The 23,211-nt window shown below is 38.8% G+C and overlaps 1 protein-coding gene across 4 annotated transcripts; it reads right to left on the reverse strand.

Annotated features, from left to right (window-relative positions):
• Positions 1 to 500: 500 nt before the first annotated feature.
• Positions 501 to 23,111, reverse strand: usp10 (ubiquitin specific peptidase 10). Of its 4 annotated transcripts, none has more exons than XM_056374331.1 (15): positions 22,862 to 23,111; positions 14,596 to 14,664; positions 14,204 to 14,249; positions 13,714 to 13,773; positions 10,305 to 11,537; positions 7,775 to 7,866; positions 6,874 to 6,983; positions 6,731 to 6,789; positions 6,533 to 6,636; positions 6,065 to 6,164; positions 5,316 to 5,496; positions 4,065 to 4,230; positions 3,242 to 3,386; positions 2,734 to 2,799; positions 501 to 2,520 (listed from the first exon to the last, which is right to left on the reverse strand). In XM_056374331.1, exons 1-15 carry the CDS (start codon positions 22,880 to 22,882, stop codon positions 2,333 to 2,335), a joined length of 2,640 nt encoding a protein of 879 aa, XP_056230306.1. In that variant the 5' UTR covers positions 22,883 to 23,111; the 3' UTR covers positions 501 to 2,332. The 4 variants fall into 4 exon arrangements, with proteins under 4 accessions (XP_056230306.1, XP_056230299.1, XP_056230322.1 ...); XM_056374324.1 differs by having other exon boundaries at positions 10,305 to 11,540; XM_056374347.1 differs by lacking the exon at positions 13,714 to 13,773.
• Positions 23,112 to 23,211: the final 100 nt, after the last annotated feature.

The raw sequence follows: 23,211 nt of genomic DNA on the forward strand, positions 1-23,211 counted from the left end.
CAATATGCACCACATGATGTTATATCGCACAGAAGCTAAAAATGATTTAAATCTCCATATGTAATTTTGAAAATTATTACTTTAATTTTAAATTGAAAAACTGAACCAATCAGTCTTTGTGAACTTGCAAACAAGTAAGGGACATTTTAAATGAACTTAAATCCATGTGCTGCTCTTAAAATACAGAAAAATGTTTGTACATTGCACTCTTTGATCTGAAGCACTAAAGTATGTGACAACAACCGCCTTCTCACCTGTGTTATTGATAGACAGATATATGTGAGGAAGTGAAGTGTGTTTGAGACGGAGAAAAGGATTTTTTGGATAAAAATCCAAGAACAAAATTCTAAGTCATGTAGAAATACTTGAGCTGATTTCATTTTGTGTTGATACTGAGGTTGTGGCACTGGTGGTTGGAATGAAATGGGTGTTGAGCAAAAACAAAAAACAAATTTAAAAAAAAATTATGAAAAGAGAAAATGACAAAATGGAAATAAATATCAAGCAAAGAACTAGATCAATTTTATTCATTGTTGTGCTTTAGCCTGTGTAGTTTCTTTTCAAACACCAATTCAAATGCAAGCATATTTTTCTGAAGGGAGCGAGAGCAAGGGGACATCCAATAAATGATCAATGACAAAAAAAAACTAACATCTTTTAGTAACTCAAACATAAATCATCACAATCAATGAATGATCCAAAAATCAATATCATCAACAAAAGCAAACACTATCTCCTTTTGTGCGCATGTCTGGGGTCTTTATGCAGAGCGTAGCACAGATGTAGTCCTACTTCCCCTCAACACTCCATTTCCCTCGACTAGGAGGAAACAATGAGCCACAAAAGAGTAAAATACAGAGGTGTCAGGTACATTCCCCTAACTCTTCACAGACATTAGACTTGCTGTTGCCGCCTGATTAGGGTTAGACTCGTACACTGAGTGGAAAAACGTCACACATTGAACCTAAGGCAGCCCCCGCTTTCTGCTGAGTTGGGGGTTAAGAGGGGTGGTGTGGCTCAGAACTACACTGATAAGCCACCTATACACAGGTGGAACCTTTAGACAAGACAAAAAAAAAAAAAAAAAAAAAAAAAAACAATGGATAGAGAAGGAAATGTACAAAGTAAACAAGGGCAGGTTTTGCAGTGGAATCTGTCTTGATTGGTTGCCATCTCTCCAGTGCAAGAACTGAGTCTAAAAACTAGCGCAGTCTTTTAGGACCCAAACAAGTTTTCAGTCAGCTAGATTTTATATTTTTAGTTTTTTTTCTTTTTTTTTTTTTTACATTTTAATCTAAATATTTGCAAAATATGCATTTGCCTGTCATATCATAATCAATCAGTTTATACTTTGTGCACAGAAGCTTATTTGTTATTAAATTCTAAAGCGCATTAATATTTTTTTAGATAGTCTTTCTAAATCTAAACCCAGATACCATAACAAGGATCTCTCAAACAAGGAAGCATTTCAGTTCCCATTCCATGTACCACCTTTCTTTTAGTTTTCCCGTTTTTTGATGGCTCAAGTACCGAGATTTAAAAGCATCGTAAAAGTGAGGAAATGGAGGAGGACTTGTCGTTGGTGGCGAAGAAGACAATCTGGCCTTGGGAGGAGAGACTCATGATAATGCTGGTGCTGGGCCTTTTCAATGCACTAGGGCAAATTCAAATAGGCTTTTAAACTGTGGCAAATTCTTTAGGCCAACAGTTCTCCTTTACTAAAAGGCAAACACTGATATTTCTGGGTCCTTTCCTTAAAAAAGGTAATTCAAACAAGAGAAATTACCCCCGCAGTCCACTTGCAGCCTGTGGTAGATAGTTCTTCCTGTGTGAGTGAGTCCACTGTTTGCTATCTGAGCAGAGCTGTGGGCTCAGTCAGGTGAGTCGCAGGTCCTAAACCAGTAACCTCAGCCCAACCTCTGTCTATTCAACAGTCCTTCCTTGCTGCTTTAAAAGTAAAACAAAAAAGGAAAAGAAAAAAAAAACAAAAAAAAGAAAAACACAGCAGTGGTGCACAGAGAAGAGAGAGCAGTCACAGGGAAATCTTTGTGAATGCAGCTTGTTTCTCTTCTTCCGAAAAGAAAAAAGAGACAAGGAAAAGGGTGTTGGAAAAGCTGGTTCTCAGGAAAGCGGGGACAGGAGGGAAGAAGAGGAAAATCTTGCAAGAGAACAAGTTGGGCAGTGTTCCTGTTCATTAGTTTGCTGTGTGTTTGTGTCGTGTGTAGATGTACTGTACTGTCAACGAGTGCATTTTGAGCATGTGCTGTGCTGTGTGTGTTTGTCAATATATTCAGGTATTCTTGCGTGTGTTGAGGGGTGTGTATGTGTGTGTCTACAGCAGGTCGACGCGGCGGTAGTACAGCAGGTAGGCGGTGCGCTCTGCAGTCTGCTTCACCACCTGGTACTGGTTGATGACCTTCACTGCCTGGTCGTCAATGCGCAGCCAGCCGTTAAGACCAATGTGGAAGACATCCGTGGTGTAATGACCGCCTGTCGCGCTGTTCCCATGGTGATATACAACTGTTAAGTTGAGAGACAGAAAAACATTAGAGAAATGTGGGATATTTTACAGTATCTCAAAGTCAAAGTTGGGCACTGCAGTTTTTACCATGATCAGATTGACCCACAATGCTGTGCAATGCAACTAAAATAACTGATACTATAACATACAAAACTTATTCTTTTAATGATTCTACAAGCCAAATTAAATTCAGCAACAAAACACAACCACACCTGCAAAGAGCCTATAAGTTCTTTGGCCTTTCACAACTTTGCTCCGCACTCCAGAGGACAAGAGATCTGAAAGAAAATGACAATTAGGAAAATCCACTGATTAGACTAAGAAATTCAAAACCATTGCTTAAATTGTAATCAGTACAGAATGATACAGATGCACGTTTGATCATTTTGTGCTTCATCGATTTTACAGCTCTTATGATTAGAGAGTGAATCTTGTACAAAGTTAATAGGGCTCTCATGATTGGATAATGTTGATAATGTTGAAAAAAAGACAAAACATAAAGAGTAAAACAACTTTTGTTTACATGATTGCCTGCTGCATGCAAACAAATACACATGCTGGGAGATAATCCGGAAAAAAAGGAACTTGACGGGTCCACACTCTGATTATGAAGATACAGTAGTGATTTTCCAACAGTGTAAATCCATAGTTATAGTGTCTCTGGCCAGTGCAGGTAAACTTGATTCATAAAGATCCAAAAAATAGAGTGTGGGTCGATACCTTTGCTGATTTCCAGGTCAACAGGGTAATCAATGTTCTTGGTCAGTTTCTGGCAGCCTCCAGTCTTTTCAAAAACAAATCTCTTAAGATGGAGCACCAGCACCGGGGGCAGCTCTTCCAGAGTCACCCTCCGACTGATCTCAATCTGAAAGTGGGGACAAAAAGACAAGAAGTCAGAGGACATACTGTGACAGTAATAAAAGATTATCCAAGGAAAAGAAAAAAACAACATTTTCAAATACTCATAAAACTTTATGTGTAACTGTAGGACTGTAGAAACCCAATACATTTCTTCTTAATAAAAAAAAAAAAAAAAAAAAAAAAGGAACAAGAACAAAACAAGTTCACACCAAAAGTTAACATTCTCTTGGAAATACAAAAGCTTGCTCAACCCTTTTAAATAGTGACTGATGAATCACTACGTTTTGGTGCTTTTCAAAGTACAAAAGACAAATGTCAGGCTGTGGACCAAATTTAACTGCCTCTAAAGTGATAAAGGCTAGAACGATTGTTTTTTGGTGACATAAACCTAACTTCAAAGTGTGTGCCCATTATACAGCTGCAGAGCAGATGTTTCCTGCACCAGTTGTTCCAGCTTAATGTTCACTGTCTGTAGCGTTTTCAGACAAGTATATTCCTCAGTTGTGAGGTCTTGTGCACTCACCTACGGCAACAATTACAATATTTCTAATCGTTGCCTGACCATAAAAAAAAAACCAAAACAACTAATACATGGTTTATATTACTTAGTTATTTTGAAATGTGATAGTGTGTGACACTGATCTTGATTAAAATCTAGTCTGAAAGTGCCCTTCTTGCATACCTCCTGCTTGGTTTTAGAAGTGTAGCCCTGGACCGACTCCCGTGCCACCAAGGTTTCTAGAGCCTCCTGGACAGTGCGGATCTTCTCTGACTGGATGTCCAGCTGCAGGGTAAAGAAAGGCTGCAGAGTGGCCGACTCTTTAGAGTTTTGTTGGTACACCACCGATCTGACAGAGAAAAAAAAAAACCAACCTGTTAGAAATGCAATTAAGGCATTTAAGACCTGGAAGGCAATCTATAACTAACGCAGGTTAATATTTAAAATATATCAATATAAATATATACTTTATATAACCTGCTTTGCTGCAATTATTTGACTACAGTGTTTTAACATAATTCAATCTGTAGGTGTCCAAGATTTAAAGCCTGACACTAGAATGATGCAATGATTCAACCTTTTTTATTATTCCAGGCTCATCCTGATTGCAACTTCTGACCCATCGAATATGAAAAGAAAAACCCGTAATATGCCGGCTGCTCCTGGTGGTCAAAGGGTTAAACTAAAAGGCCTTAAAATGAAGGCAAACATAATTTTCAAATAGTTGCAGTGATTCCTCAAGACAAACCAATTACTCTGACCAGTGCCTAAAGAAGTCCATGGGTTATAGCCAAGCTCAGTGGGCGTACACATTACCCTCTGTAAACATACACTCCTGTATTCCATTTCTCTCTGGTTGCAACCATTTCTGAGAAAATAATCCTTTAAGACAGTGTGCAACCAGTGTGGACCAGGATTGTGCCAGACCAGAACCTCATAGAACATATTATTTAGGCAAGCTACACCCGCACAGGTTCTTAACTTTCCAATTTGTCTGAAAGCTAAGACCTTTTGTTTGTGGATGGGTGCCCCACGTCTTGCTGTCGAGACTTCTGACCGCAATCAAACCACAGTGGCTGTTATTCTGAAGGACTCTGGTGTTTGGTGGGGAGAAGCTGGAGATGGCTGGTGGCAGACCAATTTGTGATGACCATGAACAGAGGTCGAACACTTTACGACCGACCCAGGATGCACACACAAAGTTAATATAATTCTTACCCAAGGTTGGCGAATTAACTGGGTACAGAAGCCATTAACAACAAGAGGATAAAGTTGTGTAATGAAATTTCTAACAAACTATGTATGAAGAAAAACTACAGCACTCCATACATGCAGCAATTATTACAATATCTTCCAAAACATAGGGTTCATTATTTTCACTTCACATATAAAAGTATTTCTGAAACCCATCTTCTCAGCAACCTGTCAACATACCTGATGTGGCCACCAAAGATGTCAGTGATGGGTGTGCGGACAAAGTCAGCTTGGCGAGTGATGGAGGTCTTATTTCGGGGGCCCACCTGCTCCCACTCATCCTCGCTACCTTCTTCCTCCTTATCAGCAACATCTTCCTCCACACCTGGCTGGGACTCGGGCCCATTGGGCGTAGGAGCTTCTGTCAAGAGAAAAAAACACCACTGAAGATAAACCACTTTAAAAGGTCAAATGACCAAAGTAGTTCAAAGTGCCTTAAAGTAAGTAAAATGAACTCCTCCTCTGAATACCCTGTCAGTTTAAAACTTGTAGTTAAGGCAACAGCATCTCAACTGATCATTTGATCTATTCTTTACAAGTATAATCTGGAACATTGTCAGTCAATATATTGTATCCATAAACTGCTGACATGCTTTTCTGCTGAGGGATGTTGCGTTTGTCTAGTCACACCTGTCGAGTTGCGAATGGTATCAATCTTCATTCTTTCAGTAAAATCAATATATTTGTGTTCACATTATCAAGCTGGTTGCTGATTTTTGATTTTATTGAAAATAAAAAACAAATAGCACAAAACCTTCAAACTCAACAATAGATCATTACTTTGGCGCAGTTTCATTACGCGCAAAGTAACAATCTTTAACTTAAACACAAAACAGTAATGATATGAAAACGGTGAATTCAATGAAAAAAACCTGTAATGAGTTTATTTGCGATATTGTTTTGATTTGCAAGCAGTAAAAAATGCTTACTCTCTTCCTGAGGGGAGATTAGTTTTTTCAATGCCAGCATCTCTTCGTGCAATCCATTGAGAGTGAAGCCAAGATACTCCTCTGCATCCTCTTGTCGGCCCTAAGAGCAGAAGCACAAAGACGTCAACACCAATTAAAACACTCTACAAAGAATGTCTACTGTCACCAGTATGTAGACATGAATCTGCATACATAGTCATTCACTGAGGTAAACACTGAAAGGGAACTCATTCATTAAAACTATAATCGGAATTGACTCAGCATGTCTACCGCATGAATTCATTTTAGCCAGGTGAGTTGTCAAAAAAAAAAAAAACACACAAGAACACCTGCTTCAAGCACAGTCTGTTCCAGACGGAGTGTATTACAGGAGTGTCATCATTAAAAAAAAAAAAAAAAGGCAACATCTTGACATACTGCTCTGCTATGGATATGTGATGCATGAGATCCTGAGACAGCACCGCCTACCTTCTCAGAGAGACTTGACTTGATGAGAGTGAGGAGTCTATAAATGTAAGTCGGCTCAAAGGGTACACCAGGCCGAATGTCTTTCATGACCTTATCACCAACAGCTGTGGACACAGTAACAAATTTTGCAACATCAGTGCTGCTGACAGAACGGCGTCAAATGTCTTGTCACATTGTCAACATGCTGTCACATCGTACCTTGTTGTTTGGCTTTTGATGGCACAGGCATGTTGTTGAACTCATTCACCAGCCTTACACTGTCAGAGAAAGAAACCATGGTCATGTGTATAAGAAAAACACATTTTAACAATTTGCTATCAGCGTGCAGAAACAGTACTTACAAGTTGTCTATCATGGGTGTGGAGGTACATGGTCTCTGCGTTTCATTATGCAGAGGAATGGACTTCATCAGGTGATACATAGGAGGGCACGCAATCAGGGCCTGTAGGGTCTGAGTGTTGAGAGTCAGGGAGGAAAACCATGTAGGAAAAGCAATGACATATAAAATACATGAATAAGTTCTAATTTGATGAAACTCAATGTTATTTTGTCGCTCAAAATTTTTTAAAAATATCTTTTGAATTAAAGTATGTCTTGTTCATTTTGTGTAAACAAAGTGTCGGAGTAAAAGGTCTCAAATTTTTCATCCGTTTCCACTAGGGTTGCAACTAAAGATTATTTTCTCAATGAACTGTTTTGTCTATACAATGTCAGAAAATAGGGTCCATTATTATTTCTTGCAGTCCAAGGTGCTGTGAAATTTTGTGTGATATAAAACATATAAAAGCATCGACTCCTCACACTTGAGAAGGTGGAACCTGCAAATAAAAAAAAAAAAAAAAACAACTACTACAACATTTAGTCTATTATCAAAATAGTTCATTTCTATTGATCGACTAATACCAGCAGTTCTAGTTTCCATAAAACAAAAAAGATTACTCATTGATAAATGTTTTGAACAGTCCTTAAAAGAAAAATTAAATTTTAGGAATTTTGCTGGCAGAGCTGAAACTCACTCCTCCGAGTGTCAGCGAAAGAAAAACAACTACATTTCACAATGGTATTTTTAAAGCACATATCAGCTTTGTCTGGGACTACATTCCATTTAGCCTATGTGCTATTTGGCTTAGCACCCGTGTAAGAGCAAATAATACTCCCAACAGCTAACCATAGAAATGTGTGTACACAGGTCAAAAGTGTTAAAAGAAGTAGGTGCAAATATCTGTGAAAGTGAAAGGATACAGCGTTGATATAGCACCAGTTTCCCTTGTTGATCAGTCCTCTCGGCTGCAAAGACACTGGTTTATGTATCAACTTCACATTCTCAATAAGTTCTGGGGATTCAAACAAACACAATGCTTATAAACAGACAGCCCTGTACAACTTCAACATCAATCAAAAACCATGTCTGTACAATTTTGTGTACATAATTTCAGGCATTAAAACTGTGAGATAGTGGTGAATGTTACAACACAGTTATTCATTCCTGAATCACACAAAGTAAATTTTCATATGAACAGAAACAAATGTTCCTTCTCCTATTCCTATCTCTTGTGATAACAGCACAAGAGATTGTCGGAGTAAGAGCAAGAACTTGCTGTACCACGCCTAGGAAGGGAGACTGTCATTCAAAAACACAGCTCCCATGGTAACGTGGAAATTTACACAATTGATTTATAAAAAAAAAATTTTAAAAAAAAGGGGAAAAAAAACACATCATTAATGCAATCTCTGTAGCTGTGAATACAGGCACAAAGACATATACACAAGTTCATTCTTATTCTCTGTACATAGCATTTACTAAAATTCGACTGCAAATAATTCAACTATTGCTTTACAAAAAGGTAATGTATATTCAGAACAAGCTAATCACTAGCAGGGTGATTCCTATGCTCATGACAACCACAGTTTTACACAGGCCCATTTCTCTTTTGTAAATGCAAGCAACTCTGTTAATTAAAACCCATTTATGAAACCAGTGCTTTACTTTTTGTGAAACGGTGTCATTGAACCTATCCTAAGGTAACACAGTTTAACAGCCAAGAAGAAACGAGTATTAAATATTAAAACCAAGTAGTGCCAGCGGGTCCGACTGACTGACAATGATTTATCTTGTAGGAGAGGGATGTGACAAACTGAGACTACACGCTGTATTGTGCGAACTTTAAGAGCGGCCCTTTTTCAAATTGTTTACTGTGCGTGTCATTTTACACATAGAGAAGACACACAGATTACACTTAGGGATGTGGTCAGTTATTATTTAGCACATTACTATAGATCTGCTTGTTGTCCCAATTTGCAATTTTAAACACCTGTGACCATCTAACCCAACTTTTCAGTAAATGGATTCCCAATGGTTCTCATGTTTTAAAGAGAAACACTGACTGATGGCTGTCATGTTCTGCAGATGAATACAGCCACATGATATTCTGGTTTATAAGCATGCAGTAGCAATTTCATCTCAAAAGGGAATACAATGTTACTGTACAATGAAAACTTTGCATCTCAAGTTACACCCGATGATTACTAGGTAGGTACCTCAGTGAAGAGACAGTGTGCTGAAAATGTGCACATTTGACCACACAGGACTGTGTTCAAAGCAGAACTCAAACCAAAGTGTTTGGGTGGACAGAAACAAGTGAGGACTTTGGTAAATTCCCAAACCTGAGAGAACAACTGTATAATAACCCAAACATGTGTACATATATGCTGCACATTCATATTGTGCAAGCTGCTTTTAAGAGACACAATGGGAAAAAAAAAACACAGCCCAGAATGACTTTGCACAACTAAATACTTTGCATCTTGTATCTGTTTGCAAGTTCTTAAATAAATGAACTCAAGTGATCTCAAACCAGACTTAACTGTGCTTATAACTGATCCCTCTACAGATGAGGCCAAGAAATCCTTTTCTCTTCTTTTGGCTGAAATAATGTTTTCACTTTTTGAAGACGTCTTTAAGAAACAAATGCACCTGCTGCTGTGCTGTGTTGTGTTTGTGTCAGGCCATCATGGCCCTATGAAACAGGAACAGGGTTTTCTCCCTGTCTTGGAGTTTACCACCTGACAGGTCAAATTCTATTCTAAGAATGTGTGACCATTCATAAATGCAAAATGCACCCTGAAATAATTGCCAAACCACTACTTGTAACCACCACAACTTGAAATATAAAAGAGGAAGATGCCACAACAGAATAAAAACAGAATCCTGACAAAATGAGAAAAAGAAGCCATACACTTCTAGGTGTCTGAGGAGAACATTCTTTTCTCACAAGGCCTGAGTCTTACAAGGTATTCCCTGCCTACTAATGTGTTGAGTAATGAGACAAATGAGACTAGTGACTTACTATCTGACAGCTATTCTGGATGTAGTGCCACCATCTAGTGTTCATTTCTTGAATTTCTTGAACATGAAAGCAACTCCTCTATAACCTTTCCTTATAGTGAGGTGCTACTGAGCTATCTGAGCTGCTCAAACTTAATATACACTTTATAGAATATAAGATAATCAGCAGCAGATTATGTAGTTAGGTCACTTTTCACTTCTACTCTTCTCAAACAAACATTAAATGTTTAAAAGGCTTACACTCATGAAGGAGGACAAGAGGTAGAACAGTACAATTGTCTCAACATTGCCACCAAGTGGAGGGGGAGTAAATTTAGCAGCAATGTACATTTCTCTTGCAGCAAAACACTTTAAGCTGAAACAACATAAAACAGGTATTATGGGTCATTTTTTAAAACATACACAATGAGCTTCTTCATATTATACCTGCAAGTTTAGGGGCCTTTGGATCCTCTGATACATGGACAGGGCCGTCTTTGACCTCCCCAACTTTCTCAGGCTGCTCTGGTGTAGCGAGGGAGGGAGACACAACTTCCACAACATTCTTTACCTCCACAAAGGCCTGAGGGCCCCCAGGCAGAGGCTTGGAATTGTGGAAGAGGCTAGCCCAGGACTTGGGGAGGTTGGCAGTAGGTGCAGCTGGAATCGCAGACGAATGGCCCTGCTCTGTCACCACCGACTGGGCAGCAGTATCTGGGGAGGCCTGCTGTGTGTGCTCCCCACTCTCACAGTCTTCTTTGTGTCCATCTGCACTATTGGGAGTTTCACGTTCTGCTAGCCCATTGGCCACCCCACTGTCTGCTACCTCCCTTCCCTCCAGTTCAGTAGTCGTAATGGAAGTGGCGACAGAGGGGGTGGCCACAGCAGCTGAAGGAGGAAGAGGTGATTTGGAGCGTGGGCTGTGGGGAGTATCTGAAAGTTCGGGGCTCTGTGGAGCCAAATTATCTGGCTGCTGATCTGCAGTCCTCGGTCCCTCTGTCATCCCTCTGCTTTGAGAGGAGGATGAAGAGGAGGAAGTTGCATTATTGCCATCTGATAAAGAGGCAGCTCCACTTGTTAAGTCCAAAGAAGAGTCATCAGGGCTATCACAAGTCCTCTGATTGGCAGTGGATGAGGGGGCAAATTTGGCTGCAGCCACAGCAGCCGTTGATGTTGCCGTGGAGACAGGTCCAGGGGTGGAAAGTTCAGCCCCTGACAATACCTTACCATCCACATCCTCAGCACTGTGGTGTGGGCCACCGAGTGCATGTCCATTCACCAGTGCTGTCACAGGCGTCCCATCTGCTGCACTGCTGCTATTGTTACTGCCAGTTGCTGGGTCCAGGTAGTTGTAGTACCCAGGCGGTCGCTTTTTCTTTTTCTTCCTCTCTCGCTGTCCCAGGCTGCCAGGGAGTCCGTCCATGTCCTGGCAGGCCTGGTGATTGTCCAGGGCTGAGGCCTCTGAATCAGGGCCATCCAGCGAGTTGAAGTGGGTTCCATCAGGGACATCAGCTGCTGGAGGAGCTGTCTGTTGGGCCTTCTGGGCTGACTGGCAGCCAAGGATGAACTCTGGAGCCTGGGGGTTGAGGGTGCTCGACACCTTGTATAAAGGATCGTTCACCCCAACAGGCTTGGAATCCATCACCTCGTCAACGCCAAACTCAATGCGCTGATAGTCTTCTGCTGTAGATGACATTTTAATCAATTAGAAACAAAATTTTGTCTTTAAATACAGCCTTAATCCTAAATGTAAAAAATAGACACTGTGGTACTTTACACTTGGCTGGGGAGTTTGGTATAAAATCTTTATTTGTGAACAAATAAGCTATCACTCAACAGGAGTCGTGGGAGCGCCGTGACAAGATCACACGTACCAATAAAAAGAAATACATTCCACTGGACCTATTTTTAGCTTCAACAACTACTGATGCGTTCATGCTTGACTGAACCACATTCTTTCTGTGCTTATGTGAAGCCTCGAAGTGGGGTGATTCAACATTTCCAATTAAGAAGAGGGGGGCACAATGTAGGCTACAAATTCTATAACCTGCTTTTATGATAATATTTTTCTTTTCCTCACAAGTAACAGCCAGCCATCAAATGACCAGACTTGGAAGCCGTGACAGATGTGTATGAGGTCCTAGATAATTTGTTAATTGCCCTGATTTTATTAGCATACTATTAAAACAATTTTAATCAAGGTTCTGACACAAAACCAGTTGAGACTCACTGGCGTACATTGAAAATGTGGACAGTTCAAATAAATTTTGTATGGAGACTGACAATATGTACATTTAATTATTCCAAAATGCAAGGAGTAGGATTTTTTGTCTCAATTATATGCTAAACAGTGTACTCTATACAAATTGAATGTTTTGAAATATATCTAATTGTATACTATTTAAATTAAAAAAATGTTTTGTATAAGTAAAGTGCCTTATGTCAAACACTTTGTACTGTTTGGACTAAACCGCCACAAAAGCAAAGGACTCAAATTCAACATTTATATGTTGTCAAGTTTGTAATTAGTAGTTCTGACTGATCCTTTTTTTGTAAGGTGTGCCTAATTTGTCTTGACAAATAATGACAAGATCAGGTCCCCCGACAAGATCTTGATGTAAGCTATCGATGGAGAATAATACAGCACTGGGGGTTTAATGCAACTCTTCCCATAAATTTCTCTCTATGAATCACTTACTAAAAAGGTAAGCTAACCTAGATTTACCTAATAATTATAGATTAAAATTATGCAATATAGTATACAGACAAAACAAAAGCACACTAGTAAAGAAACAGGCCTACCTTACACTTTCCTTTATGGTACTACCCACCTCCAAATGTTAACAGTTTTAAAGAATATTTATTTATAGGAATATAGTTATAGACTTCCATTTGTGCATTTTTAAAATTATGATGGCAGGATGACAATTTATATTTTCTGATATGAGACCTAGACTCAAATATCATCCATAAGAGAACTATGAACCATATAAACGTAATGTACCACACACCTCATGCAGTTTATGTATTCTGAAGGCAACAAAAGTGACTTGTCTGAATAGTTTCATAATGGACTGCACATCTGTGATGTACATAAACATTCATTCTTTCTTAAAAACTGACTACATTTATATTACCCAAGCGTCACTAACTGCTTCAGCAATGCAGAACACCAATGCACAAAACGAATGTATGTCATCATTACAAAACAAATTATGCTTCATTATTTAGTTAAAGTGTGTTGCATAGCATCTTAAATAGTAAATTACTATGCAGCGAGAGGTGCAAAGTGAAAAGGTAAACAAACAGGAAACATTAGTAAGTGCAAATCAGAAAAATCATCAAAGTTTTTCCATTATGATACAGCTGACTGGTCACCGAAACTGTAAACCCTGATGTTCTGCAGGGGTTAAGAGGGTATGAAAACAGCAGTTACTTCCTCTACTGGGATTAGACGATCTTCTGTTAGTGTTATTGAAATCACACTTCATGACTGTAGAATGCATTTAGCAATAAAACCTTAACAATGTAAGGGTAAATATGTACACACATGTTAGCAACCACATAAAACCATCACTATGCCCCTGGTAAATAAGCTGTGATTGTTAAATCATACAAAAATTAAATCCGATTTTAATTCAACTTGGGAACCCTGCAGTGGTGAAAATGCAAGAGAAGATAAGATACTTAGCAGTATCTTGAGCATGCAAAGCTCTACAGATTTTACCAACAGGCAAGAGAAAGAATACAGGCGCAAGGTTTAGAAAGCCACCAGTTTTTGAAACCTGGATTTTGAGTTTTACAGCAAACGCACAACAGCTAGTCAAGCCACAGGGTGTCAGACTCCTCAACTCACCGCAAACCTGCAGTCCCATTGACTCCATAATATAAGGTACAGCAGGAGTGCAGTAACTTCCTAAATAATCAATACAAATCAAGGTAAGGCAAGTGTCATGTGCAAATGAGAACCATTTCAAAGAAAGGTGGCTGCTATTACATTTTTTCATTTGGTGGCCCGTAATTTAAAGAATAATGTATTCTTAATATAATAAAGAGTTTAATATCTACTGAGGTTTGTAAACAATATATACAGAACTTTATGTATAAATATATGCAAAAAATAATAACATGAAAAGCATCTCGCGTCTAGGCAAGTCAGGTCAGCTCAGCCTGGGCTTCACGCTTACATTTGAAAGACCTGCTCTGTTAACCTACAGTGATATCAACTAAGAGCTTGATAAGTCAGCTACTAAGAGATGATTGGGTATTTTGATGCTAATGAATAAATAATTAAAAAAACAAAATAAACATCATCTAACAATCTAGTGTATATGAAATGTACATACCAGAAGACTGACTGACGCATGGAACTTTGTCATTGAACGGAGGAAGCTGAGGAGACAAAATGCACAATTAGAAAAAATAAATAAATAAAAATTCCACATATATTGTAGAATTACATTTTTGAGTGAGTCTGAATCACCACTATTTCAGACAACTAAAAATCCAAGTATAGAAATCAGAGGACATGCTAAAATAGTTTTTGACATGAGATGTAACATTGACAAGGGAATAAAATATGACCATTGAGATGGTTGTTTTCTGTCCAAGAAGATTTTGCTGAAACTGACAGATCTTCCTGTAAATTGTCAACCTTCATGGTGATCCATGTAATAAGGATTTATTAATGTAAAAACAACAACTACTACTACTACATCTTTGTAATCCATCTCCTTACCTCGACATAACATCGTGGAGTCACAAAAAACTGATTGATCTCATCAGGGCTGAATTCCCCGAAGATGTACTGTGGGAAGAAATCAATACATTCATTAGTTGAAAAAAAATTATATTATAAAATCCACTTCTTTCCTGATATGATACAAATTCAAAATTTGGAAACTGATTCTAAATTACCTGGCACATCCTTTAAGTCCCAAAACATGATATCATACATCAATATAAAAGAACAAATTAAGGGAAAATCGAATAATATAGATAATGAAGGACAGGACTTTGGCCCCGTAACTCGAACTGGCTCAAAAAACGTGCTGTCATTGCATATCTAGGTACAAGGGCTCTTACTCGAGTCAGCCATCACATAACCATGACAGCATTGCTAGCATGTGCAAAGGTAAAGCACCACATGAAGTGATGAGTCATGAATACTAACAGCTCAGATCTGATCCCAGGACTGTTTAGAGGTAGGTTTTTACAGTTAACACAGGTTAAAACACAGAAAACAAAGCACGCAAAAGCAGGTGTAGGTTAGGGCTAACCCCTAATACTCTAATTTCACTAAAGTGAAGAGTATTAGTTGACAAAGTCTTAGTAGGTTGGTTGCAGGAGAAGAAAAAAAAAAAAAAAAAAATCAGCAACACTCAGTCACAGACAGATTGTTTACACAGCTGGTCCCTTTAGTTGTTAGGTTATAATGTAACCAAGCGCCTTGGGTTTCGTCTAACTGGGCATATTTAGTGATAAAATAATGAATGGGACAGAGCAAGCAGGACTCCACCAACAACTCCTGCCTTATAGCAACTCTTAAGGGACACACCACCTCATGACAGTATTTTACATTAAATAAATATGTCAGGCAGGAAATCCAAAGTGTGGGAACATTTCAAGAGTGCCGAGGACAACCGCAACAAGGCAACATACAAACTCTGAAGGCAAACATTCCCCTTTCCAAACACGGCTCATCATTTGAAACATGTCAGTAGCCTAACATTAGCCACTAAGTATGGCCACTCCAAATAATGTTCTCCTTGCATTCAGAATCATTACTGCTTTTGCTGGTATCATTAACAGGTGGCTCGCTTTGTGCCTGCACTTGTCGAATTTATACTTTAAAGGCTCATTATTTTGGTTTTGTATTTCTCTGTTTTGTAGCACAGTGCCAACAATGTCAATCATAACATTCTCTCTCAGCTCTGGACTCAAACCATTTTCTGATGCCCCCAAAAATCTAAATAATTAATATTATTAACATGTGATGAATGGTCGCCTAATGACTTGAAGTAACAACTACTAGTCGACCAGTAAGTCCTTGGTCGGAGGCAGCCCTGGTGTATGTATTGTTTTAACTTAATGTGCTTTTTTGACAAAATTAAACTAGAGAAATCTGACTTATGCGCTTGTGATTTTAAAAACTACATGGATCCAGACTGAAACTCTGCTAACCTGTCCTTCTTGTGTCTGCTGGAAATCTGGAGCAGTAAATTGTCAATAATTAAATGATGAATCAGTCACTTAAGATAACAGCTTTAGTTGCTGATTGCTTGCACACTTAAACTTGCTAAATTTCTCAGAGACAAGATTTTTTTTTTTCAGTTACACAACAAACTCCAGCCTTAAAATGGCCGGTGAATTGACTTTACACCTCTGACGCATTCAACAAAACTTAACCAAATTGTTTTTTATTTTCTTCCATTAACTTTATTTCTGATTAATTAACTTAAACCCTGTTATCCAGTTACACATAGAATCACAAACTATAAAAACTCCACTCCAGGATAAGATCATAAATGGATTCATAAGTGGAGAAAGAGTGCCATGTCACTGACACTGGTTTACACAAGTATGATAAGTCATACAGACACAGAAAAAAAACTTAACTATGCGACATAATTGGAGATGAAACATTTAGTTGAGCAACCAATTACTTGATGGAGACAAAATGAATTGGCAACTATTGATAATGGATTATTTGTTTGGGTCACTTTTCAAACAAACTCTGCCTCTAGAAATATGTGGGGCATGGGCACGTCTGACCCCCTTATATTTTGTTGACCAAGATCACTTAATTGAGAAAATATCAACAAATGAATGTGTAATGAAAATATTACTTGCAGCACTAAACTATAATTAATAGGATGAATAAAGAGAAGTGACCTAGATTTACCTGGAACAATACAAAAAACTGATTAGCTTGTGGGCTCAGACCCCTCTAACAGCTTTTACCTTCATTATTGGAGTACCAATAACCCAATAAACAGGTATTGGCACTGTAATTAATAGCGGGCTAGGGAAGAAGAATTGCACAGATGTTTTCCAGACAGAATTTAATTAATTCAATCACTGGATAGCAAAATGCATTATTGCTCTACCCCACTGTCCAGTTATTCCACATATTTATTTAGTGCATTGTTTTGACTGTTAAAAATCAATTTTATATCATTGTTATTAATTCTGTTTTCATATACTATTAGCATTAGTTATGTTACACCCCTGACAGATGACCCTTGGAGCCTCAGGGGAAACGCCGCACTCTGCCACCTAAGTGTCCACATGAGCATGGAAAACACAAAGCCACTGAGAAAAGGTGACATGAACTCACTAGCCCAGCTGTTAATCCTCGCAGTGCAATAAACAGTGGGACGTGAAAGGGGAGGCACAGAGAAAAGAAAGTGCAGCTCAAGCATATGTAACTCTTTGCAAACGAGGCCCCACACGAGGGCCCACATTGCTGAAATGGCACTACAAGCGACAAACAGCCAGCCATAATCCAATGGCCTCAGGATGGCTAATACAATCACAACAGAAAGAATGTCCCTTTGCTTCTTTCTGCAGGCGTGCCATGCGTACCACACTAAGCTTCCCTTGCTGTTCGTTTGGACTGAGGATTACAACAAATTAGCCATCTGTATGATTTCAACACAGTTTAGTGACGACACCACACACACAACAGCGACATAGGAAGGGTCTAACATAACTGGCATAACGGGCTGAAGTAGTATTAGTATATCATATGTATATTGTTATTAATTTACTGCTCTTCAATTTACTTCAATTTTAGTGATATTATGTCTAACAAGTTTCAAGTGCAAATGTGCAGAAAAGATTGATTCTGGTACATAAATTATCATTATGGACAATTTCTCTTTTTCAACTGTAATATCTATAAATGTGAGCTATTGAAAATAGTCACATAAAAACTTGCTACAAACAGCTTTGTCCAAAATACAAATGAAACCCTAAAACCGACTCTAGGGTCACAAAAAGGCCACGTTATCATCACATAGCAAAGTGTAAAAACGCAAATCTAGACTTCAGCCAACATTGTTGTTAACACCCAATGCACAGTGATTTACTTTTTTTATTTGCAGTCACACAATACATACCTGAGTAGTATGTCAAAATAGCATCAAATTAACCCGAACTCTGAAAAATGAATTTTTGTTCACCATCTGCAATCATTAAAATCAAGACTATGTGAATATTTACATATTACAACTTAGTCTTTATGGATTTAAATGAGTAACATGCCTATACATCCCCAAAAAAACTGATTACTGTTCAGACAATCTGTCAACTCTAACCATAACAGGGGATACAGAGAGCTCTACTGTGCTTGTTCTCTTAAATTGGTATGCAGTGTTATTAATGGACAACTTGGCTGAGCATGAAAATGCTGTAGCACCACTACAAATAAGGTCAGACTTGTTTTCAATGAATCTCTGGAGCATGTCTGTGCCTGCATATTGGTGTGATGTAGTAATACGGTGACACAATGACTATAAAGCATGAAATACGAATGAATATGACACAGGAAGAAAGGAATTAATGTCATCTATTCTGCTTAAAGCCAGGTGCTATCAGACAAAAACAACTCATCAATTCAACAATGTGGCATACCATTACTGATATGATTATCAATACGCCACAAAACCACCATTTCAGTTTTCTATCATTCTGATCATTTAAAGTTAATTCATTAATTTTAAAATGATCTGAACTTTTGATGCCTACTAGGCTTTGAAGTTAAAAAGATACTAATGGCATGACAATCTCGCCTGAACCCTCCTGATATTAATTATCCAGAGAACAATCAGTGCTGTTATGTACAAATTATACTGACTAGGTGAACCCCTTTCTGCTCTTCTCTGTAATCAACCCCTCACTATTCCCGATTAACTACTATACAAAATGAGCTGCCACTGAACACTTAGCTAAAACTAATACAGTCTAATAGTGCATTATGATAGTTACAATTTTCAGTACAGTTCATTTAGAAAATAATCAGGAAACTAATTGATACTGAAAATATTTTTTATTTGCAGCCCTAATTTTGTGCACTGCAACATTTTGATATCTAATAGCAAGCAGCATGCTAACATTTAGCATCTTAGCATGCTTACAGAAGGACTGATAAAACGTTAACATTTAGCCTGTTAGTATGACATGCTAAGGGTGGCATGCTAATCTGAAAGAACATTATGACTTTTACCCAAGTCTTGTTGATAATGTCTGTTGGTAAAGGGGGAGATTGAAATTGACGTAGGTAAAACCAGATTGGGAAAAAGGGAATGACTAGTATAGGATGACTGGAGTAAATTGGTGCTACTGAATTTTTAGCTACACTTTGGTGGATTTTTTTTTGTGCTGCATTTACATTCTGTATGCACTTGGAATGACTAAGCAGAAAATTTGGGGGCAATTTGGATGATAGTTTGATTTGTTTGTGCTTATGCTGTAGTTTTTCCCAGGAGGAGTGGTGAGGATTACTATCCTACTCACAGATTTATGCTTTGGCAGAACACTGGGTTTAACTAAAAATAGACATTAAAAAATAAAAGAGGATGTCGCAATAACTGTTACATTTGCAAAAGTGCTTAAGAGCCATACCATTCCACTGGATGACTCATTCCTTATTACAATGAACACAGCCTATGTTGTTTATTCTGAAACTCCTACTTGACTGCATTTTCTATCTCAGGAGTGTAGATCTATGTCAGGCAATCACCAGAGTGCATGCTCTGGGAAGAAGCTCCCCATTTACATTGCTTTACTAGTTTGATGAGTTGAAAGGAATAAACTACTGTTGCCATGTTCAGTGTAATAAATGTCACGTGAATGCAAATATTCCTTTAAGCATTTTTAAGCCAACAAAATAGAGGCATAAGCTATAACATTTTGTAGCTACACAGGCGAAAAACGGCTTTTATAGCAAACACCTGAACTAAACCAATAAAACTAAAGTTGGTGGCGATAACTTCAGAGAACCTTATATACTGATAGATATTCTACACTTACACCCGCCGCAAAGTTCAACGCTAGCTTCAGACCAATGCAGTTGTCATTTTCTCATCCAGCTCCCACATTGTTTAAATTGCAAATACACTTGTGCCCATCTGAGTGCCCTTGGGCGTTTTGGTCCTAAAATGAGGTGTGGTCAGGCGCATTGTTGGCGCATTGTTGGCGCATAGCTATCTTGAGGCAGTGGAAAGCGATTGCGTGATTGACCAACAAAAACCTGGTTACAGTTATTTTAAGAGCGCACTGTCAAGATAGTGATATACGGCTACATAGGCAGGAGCACAACACGCATACACTCTGCCTGTTGCACGCAAGCAAAGTGTGCTGAAAATGAGCTTCAGATATTTGGATAAGTAAGGTGTAACATTACATTACAGCCCGCAAAAGGTCGAAGTGTTCTTTGTGGCATATTGTGTGTTGCACAATGTTGCCATGCATCATGGTCTATGGTCTCTTAGACATAAATGAGATTCTGCAGAGAAGCGTTCTTGCTAGCTGGTAAATCCACTGTAGTGTTTCCCATTCAACACCTATACTAAATTTGTTCAGTTTCATAATGAACCAAAGATTTATTCACACTTATCATATAACATAAAAAATGTCTAAACGTGTGATTTGAGCGGCTGCCTCTTTGTACAGCTGTATGCAGTATATTGATTCGCTACCAAGGGTTACCAAGGTGGAAGCCCACCTGGCTTTTAAGGGAATAGGAGATGGCACTCTGATTGTTTTATTAAATATTACGCTAATACACGCACTCCCAAGAGACTTAGTTAAAAACCTTTTGAACAATGCACCTAGCTCAGCGACTGTTTTTAATACCGTTAAAATAGAATAAGTGATATGGACACGGTCTAAATGCACTTTGGACTGTTAAAATAGTGCTCATAATCTTAATTTCTATGCTTTTTCTTAAGATCCTGCAATGGCCTTTTATTTAACAAAGCATTGCCTAAATTTTTACAGTGGTTCAGCTTTACTAATTAAACCAAAAAATATAATGTTAACATACTACTTTCAAATGGCACATTGGCAAGACAATGTATTAGCAGGGTAAATTACCTAAACAGACAAACAGAATTTTACCATTTGCTGTCATATTTGTCCGTTTTTTTTTTTTTTTATCTGCAGGTACAACTACAGAGCAGTATTGATAAGCGTTTCCACAATGACCTGTTTTCCCCAATTCATGCTCAGAAGAGCGTTCTTTTTGCTGGTGGTGTCTTGTTCTACCTCTGATAATTTGGCTGTCTGACCTGTTTAACAACTTTACTTTTGTTAAATCGGATTTGGTTGAGTTTATATCAGTTGTTAGTGTTGTGGCATTTTATTCCACTCTCTTGTTCATTTCTCACAGAGTAAATCAATGAGACAGCAACATTTTAATTTGTCTATACAGAGGATTTTACACAGAGGGCGAGCTATTAGGAGTTTTTGTTACACAGGAAAAACAGTTGCCAACAGGGGCAACCAAACCAAACGAAATAGTTGATAGGAATCCAAATCCGGTTGCCCGAGGAAATTGGGCAACTGTTAATGTGGAGCTCCGTCTTTCAATACCTAAATTTGGCTAAGTACAAACTCTTCTGAGTCATGCTATTCATTCACAAATGCCAACATTTGTATAACAACAAATGCACCATCATGGTAGGATCATCAATATCAGTTGGAACATGTATCATTCATTTTAGAAGACAAACATTCTTTGGCCATTATACAAAACATGAAAAAGCTGACCACTGTGTTTGAAAGAAGCCAAGACTGCTTTTCCCTTTAAGCTTTCACTTTGCTGAACAGTTGGCCAATAGAAACACTCAAGTTTAAGGCTAGGAAGTGGGAAAGCATGCAGAATTAAATCTCTGGTGAGGTTTCCTTACTGTGATCATTAGCCGTTTCTTAAACTGTTGAACCCGAAAAAGCATGTGTCCCTGATAGAGTTTAGTTTTATTATTACATTGATTTTTGTCACAATATCAACTTTAAATTAGTCATCAGCTAGAAACTTCAAACATGGCATGTCTCTGCATGCATAGCTAGACTTCAAAATGGGCCTTCCCATATGACAGCTACCTTCCACAGAGATAACACCAAACTTGCTAAATCACCTACAATCTATGCCACATGGAGACCGGTGGTATAACCGCACACCTGCACAGCAGCGTGCAAGCTCAATCGTGTTTGAAATTGTTTCCATATCAAATAAATCTTCGCTATGAACGAAGGCCCACACTGTCGCATTTCCATTTAGCTAACCAGCTAGCGGACTGACTGCAAAGTATAACCACACCACCTGAATAAAGCTGTTAGCTTGCTAATAGCTAAATGACCAGCAGGGAATTGTTATATCCTGGCTCACAACTGCCTAGAAACGGAAAATCATCACATGCAAAACATTCCACCAAATCGTCACTGTGCCTCCTAAATACCCAGAGCAAAAGTAATTAGCAGGTATTTCCACTTATGAAAATATGCGCTGAAAGAAGGCCTGTCGCTTAACTGAGCAGGTGGGCCATGCATACACGCAGCAGTTTTCAGTGTCACTTTTCTCTGGGAAATACCACATGACACTTGTCGGATTTGACACCAAAGCGTCGCTGACTTTGGATTAAGCACGCTTTCATGTCATTCAGCTACACGTAGCTGTCATGTCCTAAAGACTGCAGCAGATAGCACCGCTGGCTCATTTGAATGGAGAGACCTAGGGCCTGTTAGCTACCATGCTGGTGGTGATTCAATGAGGCTTAGGGGGGCATTAGCAAGCACTTTTTAGTACTTACTTTCAATGACACGACAAGCCAGATGTTTCAAATAACAACACGCACCTGTCCGAATTGCCACTATAGAATAGCACTATTTTAGGTATGAATGTTGTGCAAGTGCGGGACGGTCGTGAGTGTATAAATAACGTTACAAGGCGTGCAGCAGGAGTTGTTTGCAGGCTAACGTTAGCCAGCTAGCTTAGCTACCTGGTTGCTGTGAGAAGCCATGCTCCCGGTGAGGTTCTCTCTCCTCAAGATGAAAACTCTCCCGGGAAGGTGTTGTAGGTTTGTAATGACAGTTACAAAAGGTGTCCTACTTCGACATCATTGTCATTTTCCCAACTTTGTCCTGCCAGTCGTAAGTTTCGATCCATGTAATGCATCAGCACTTCATGCTGCTCGCCTTGCCGTCACCGCCATTTCTGTCTAGCATCTTCCTCGCTTGCTAGCCGAGCCAGCGCGCGGTCGGTTGTAGTGGCAGCGTGAGCTCAAGGAATAACCACAAACACTTCCGGTGACGGTTCACTCTCTGACTTCACAATAAAAGTATTCATCCA

Source organism: Seriola aureovittata, chromosome 1 (assembly GCF_021018895.1).
Source record: "Seriola aureovittata isolate HTS-2021-v1 ecotype China chromosome 1, ASM2101889v1, whole genome shotgun sequence".
In the NCBI taxonomy this organism is placed as follows: Eukaryota; Metazoa; Chordata; class Actinopteri; order Carangiformes; family Carangidae; genus Seriola; species Seriola aureovittata.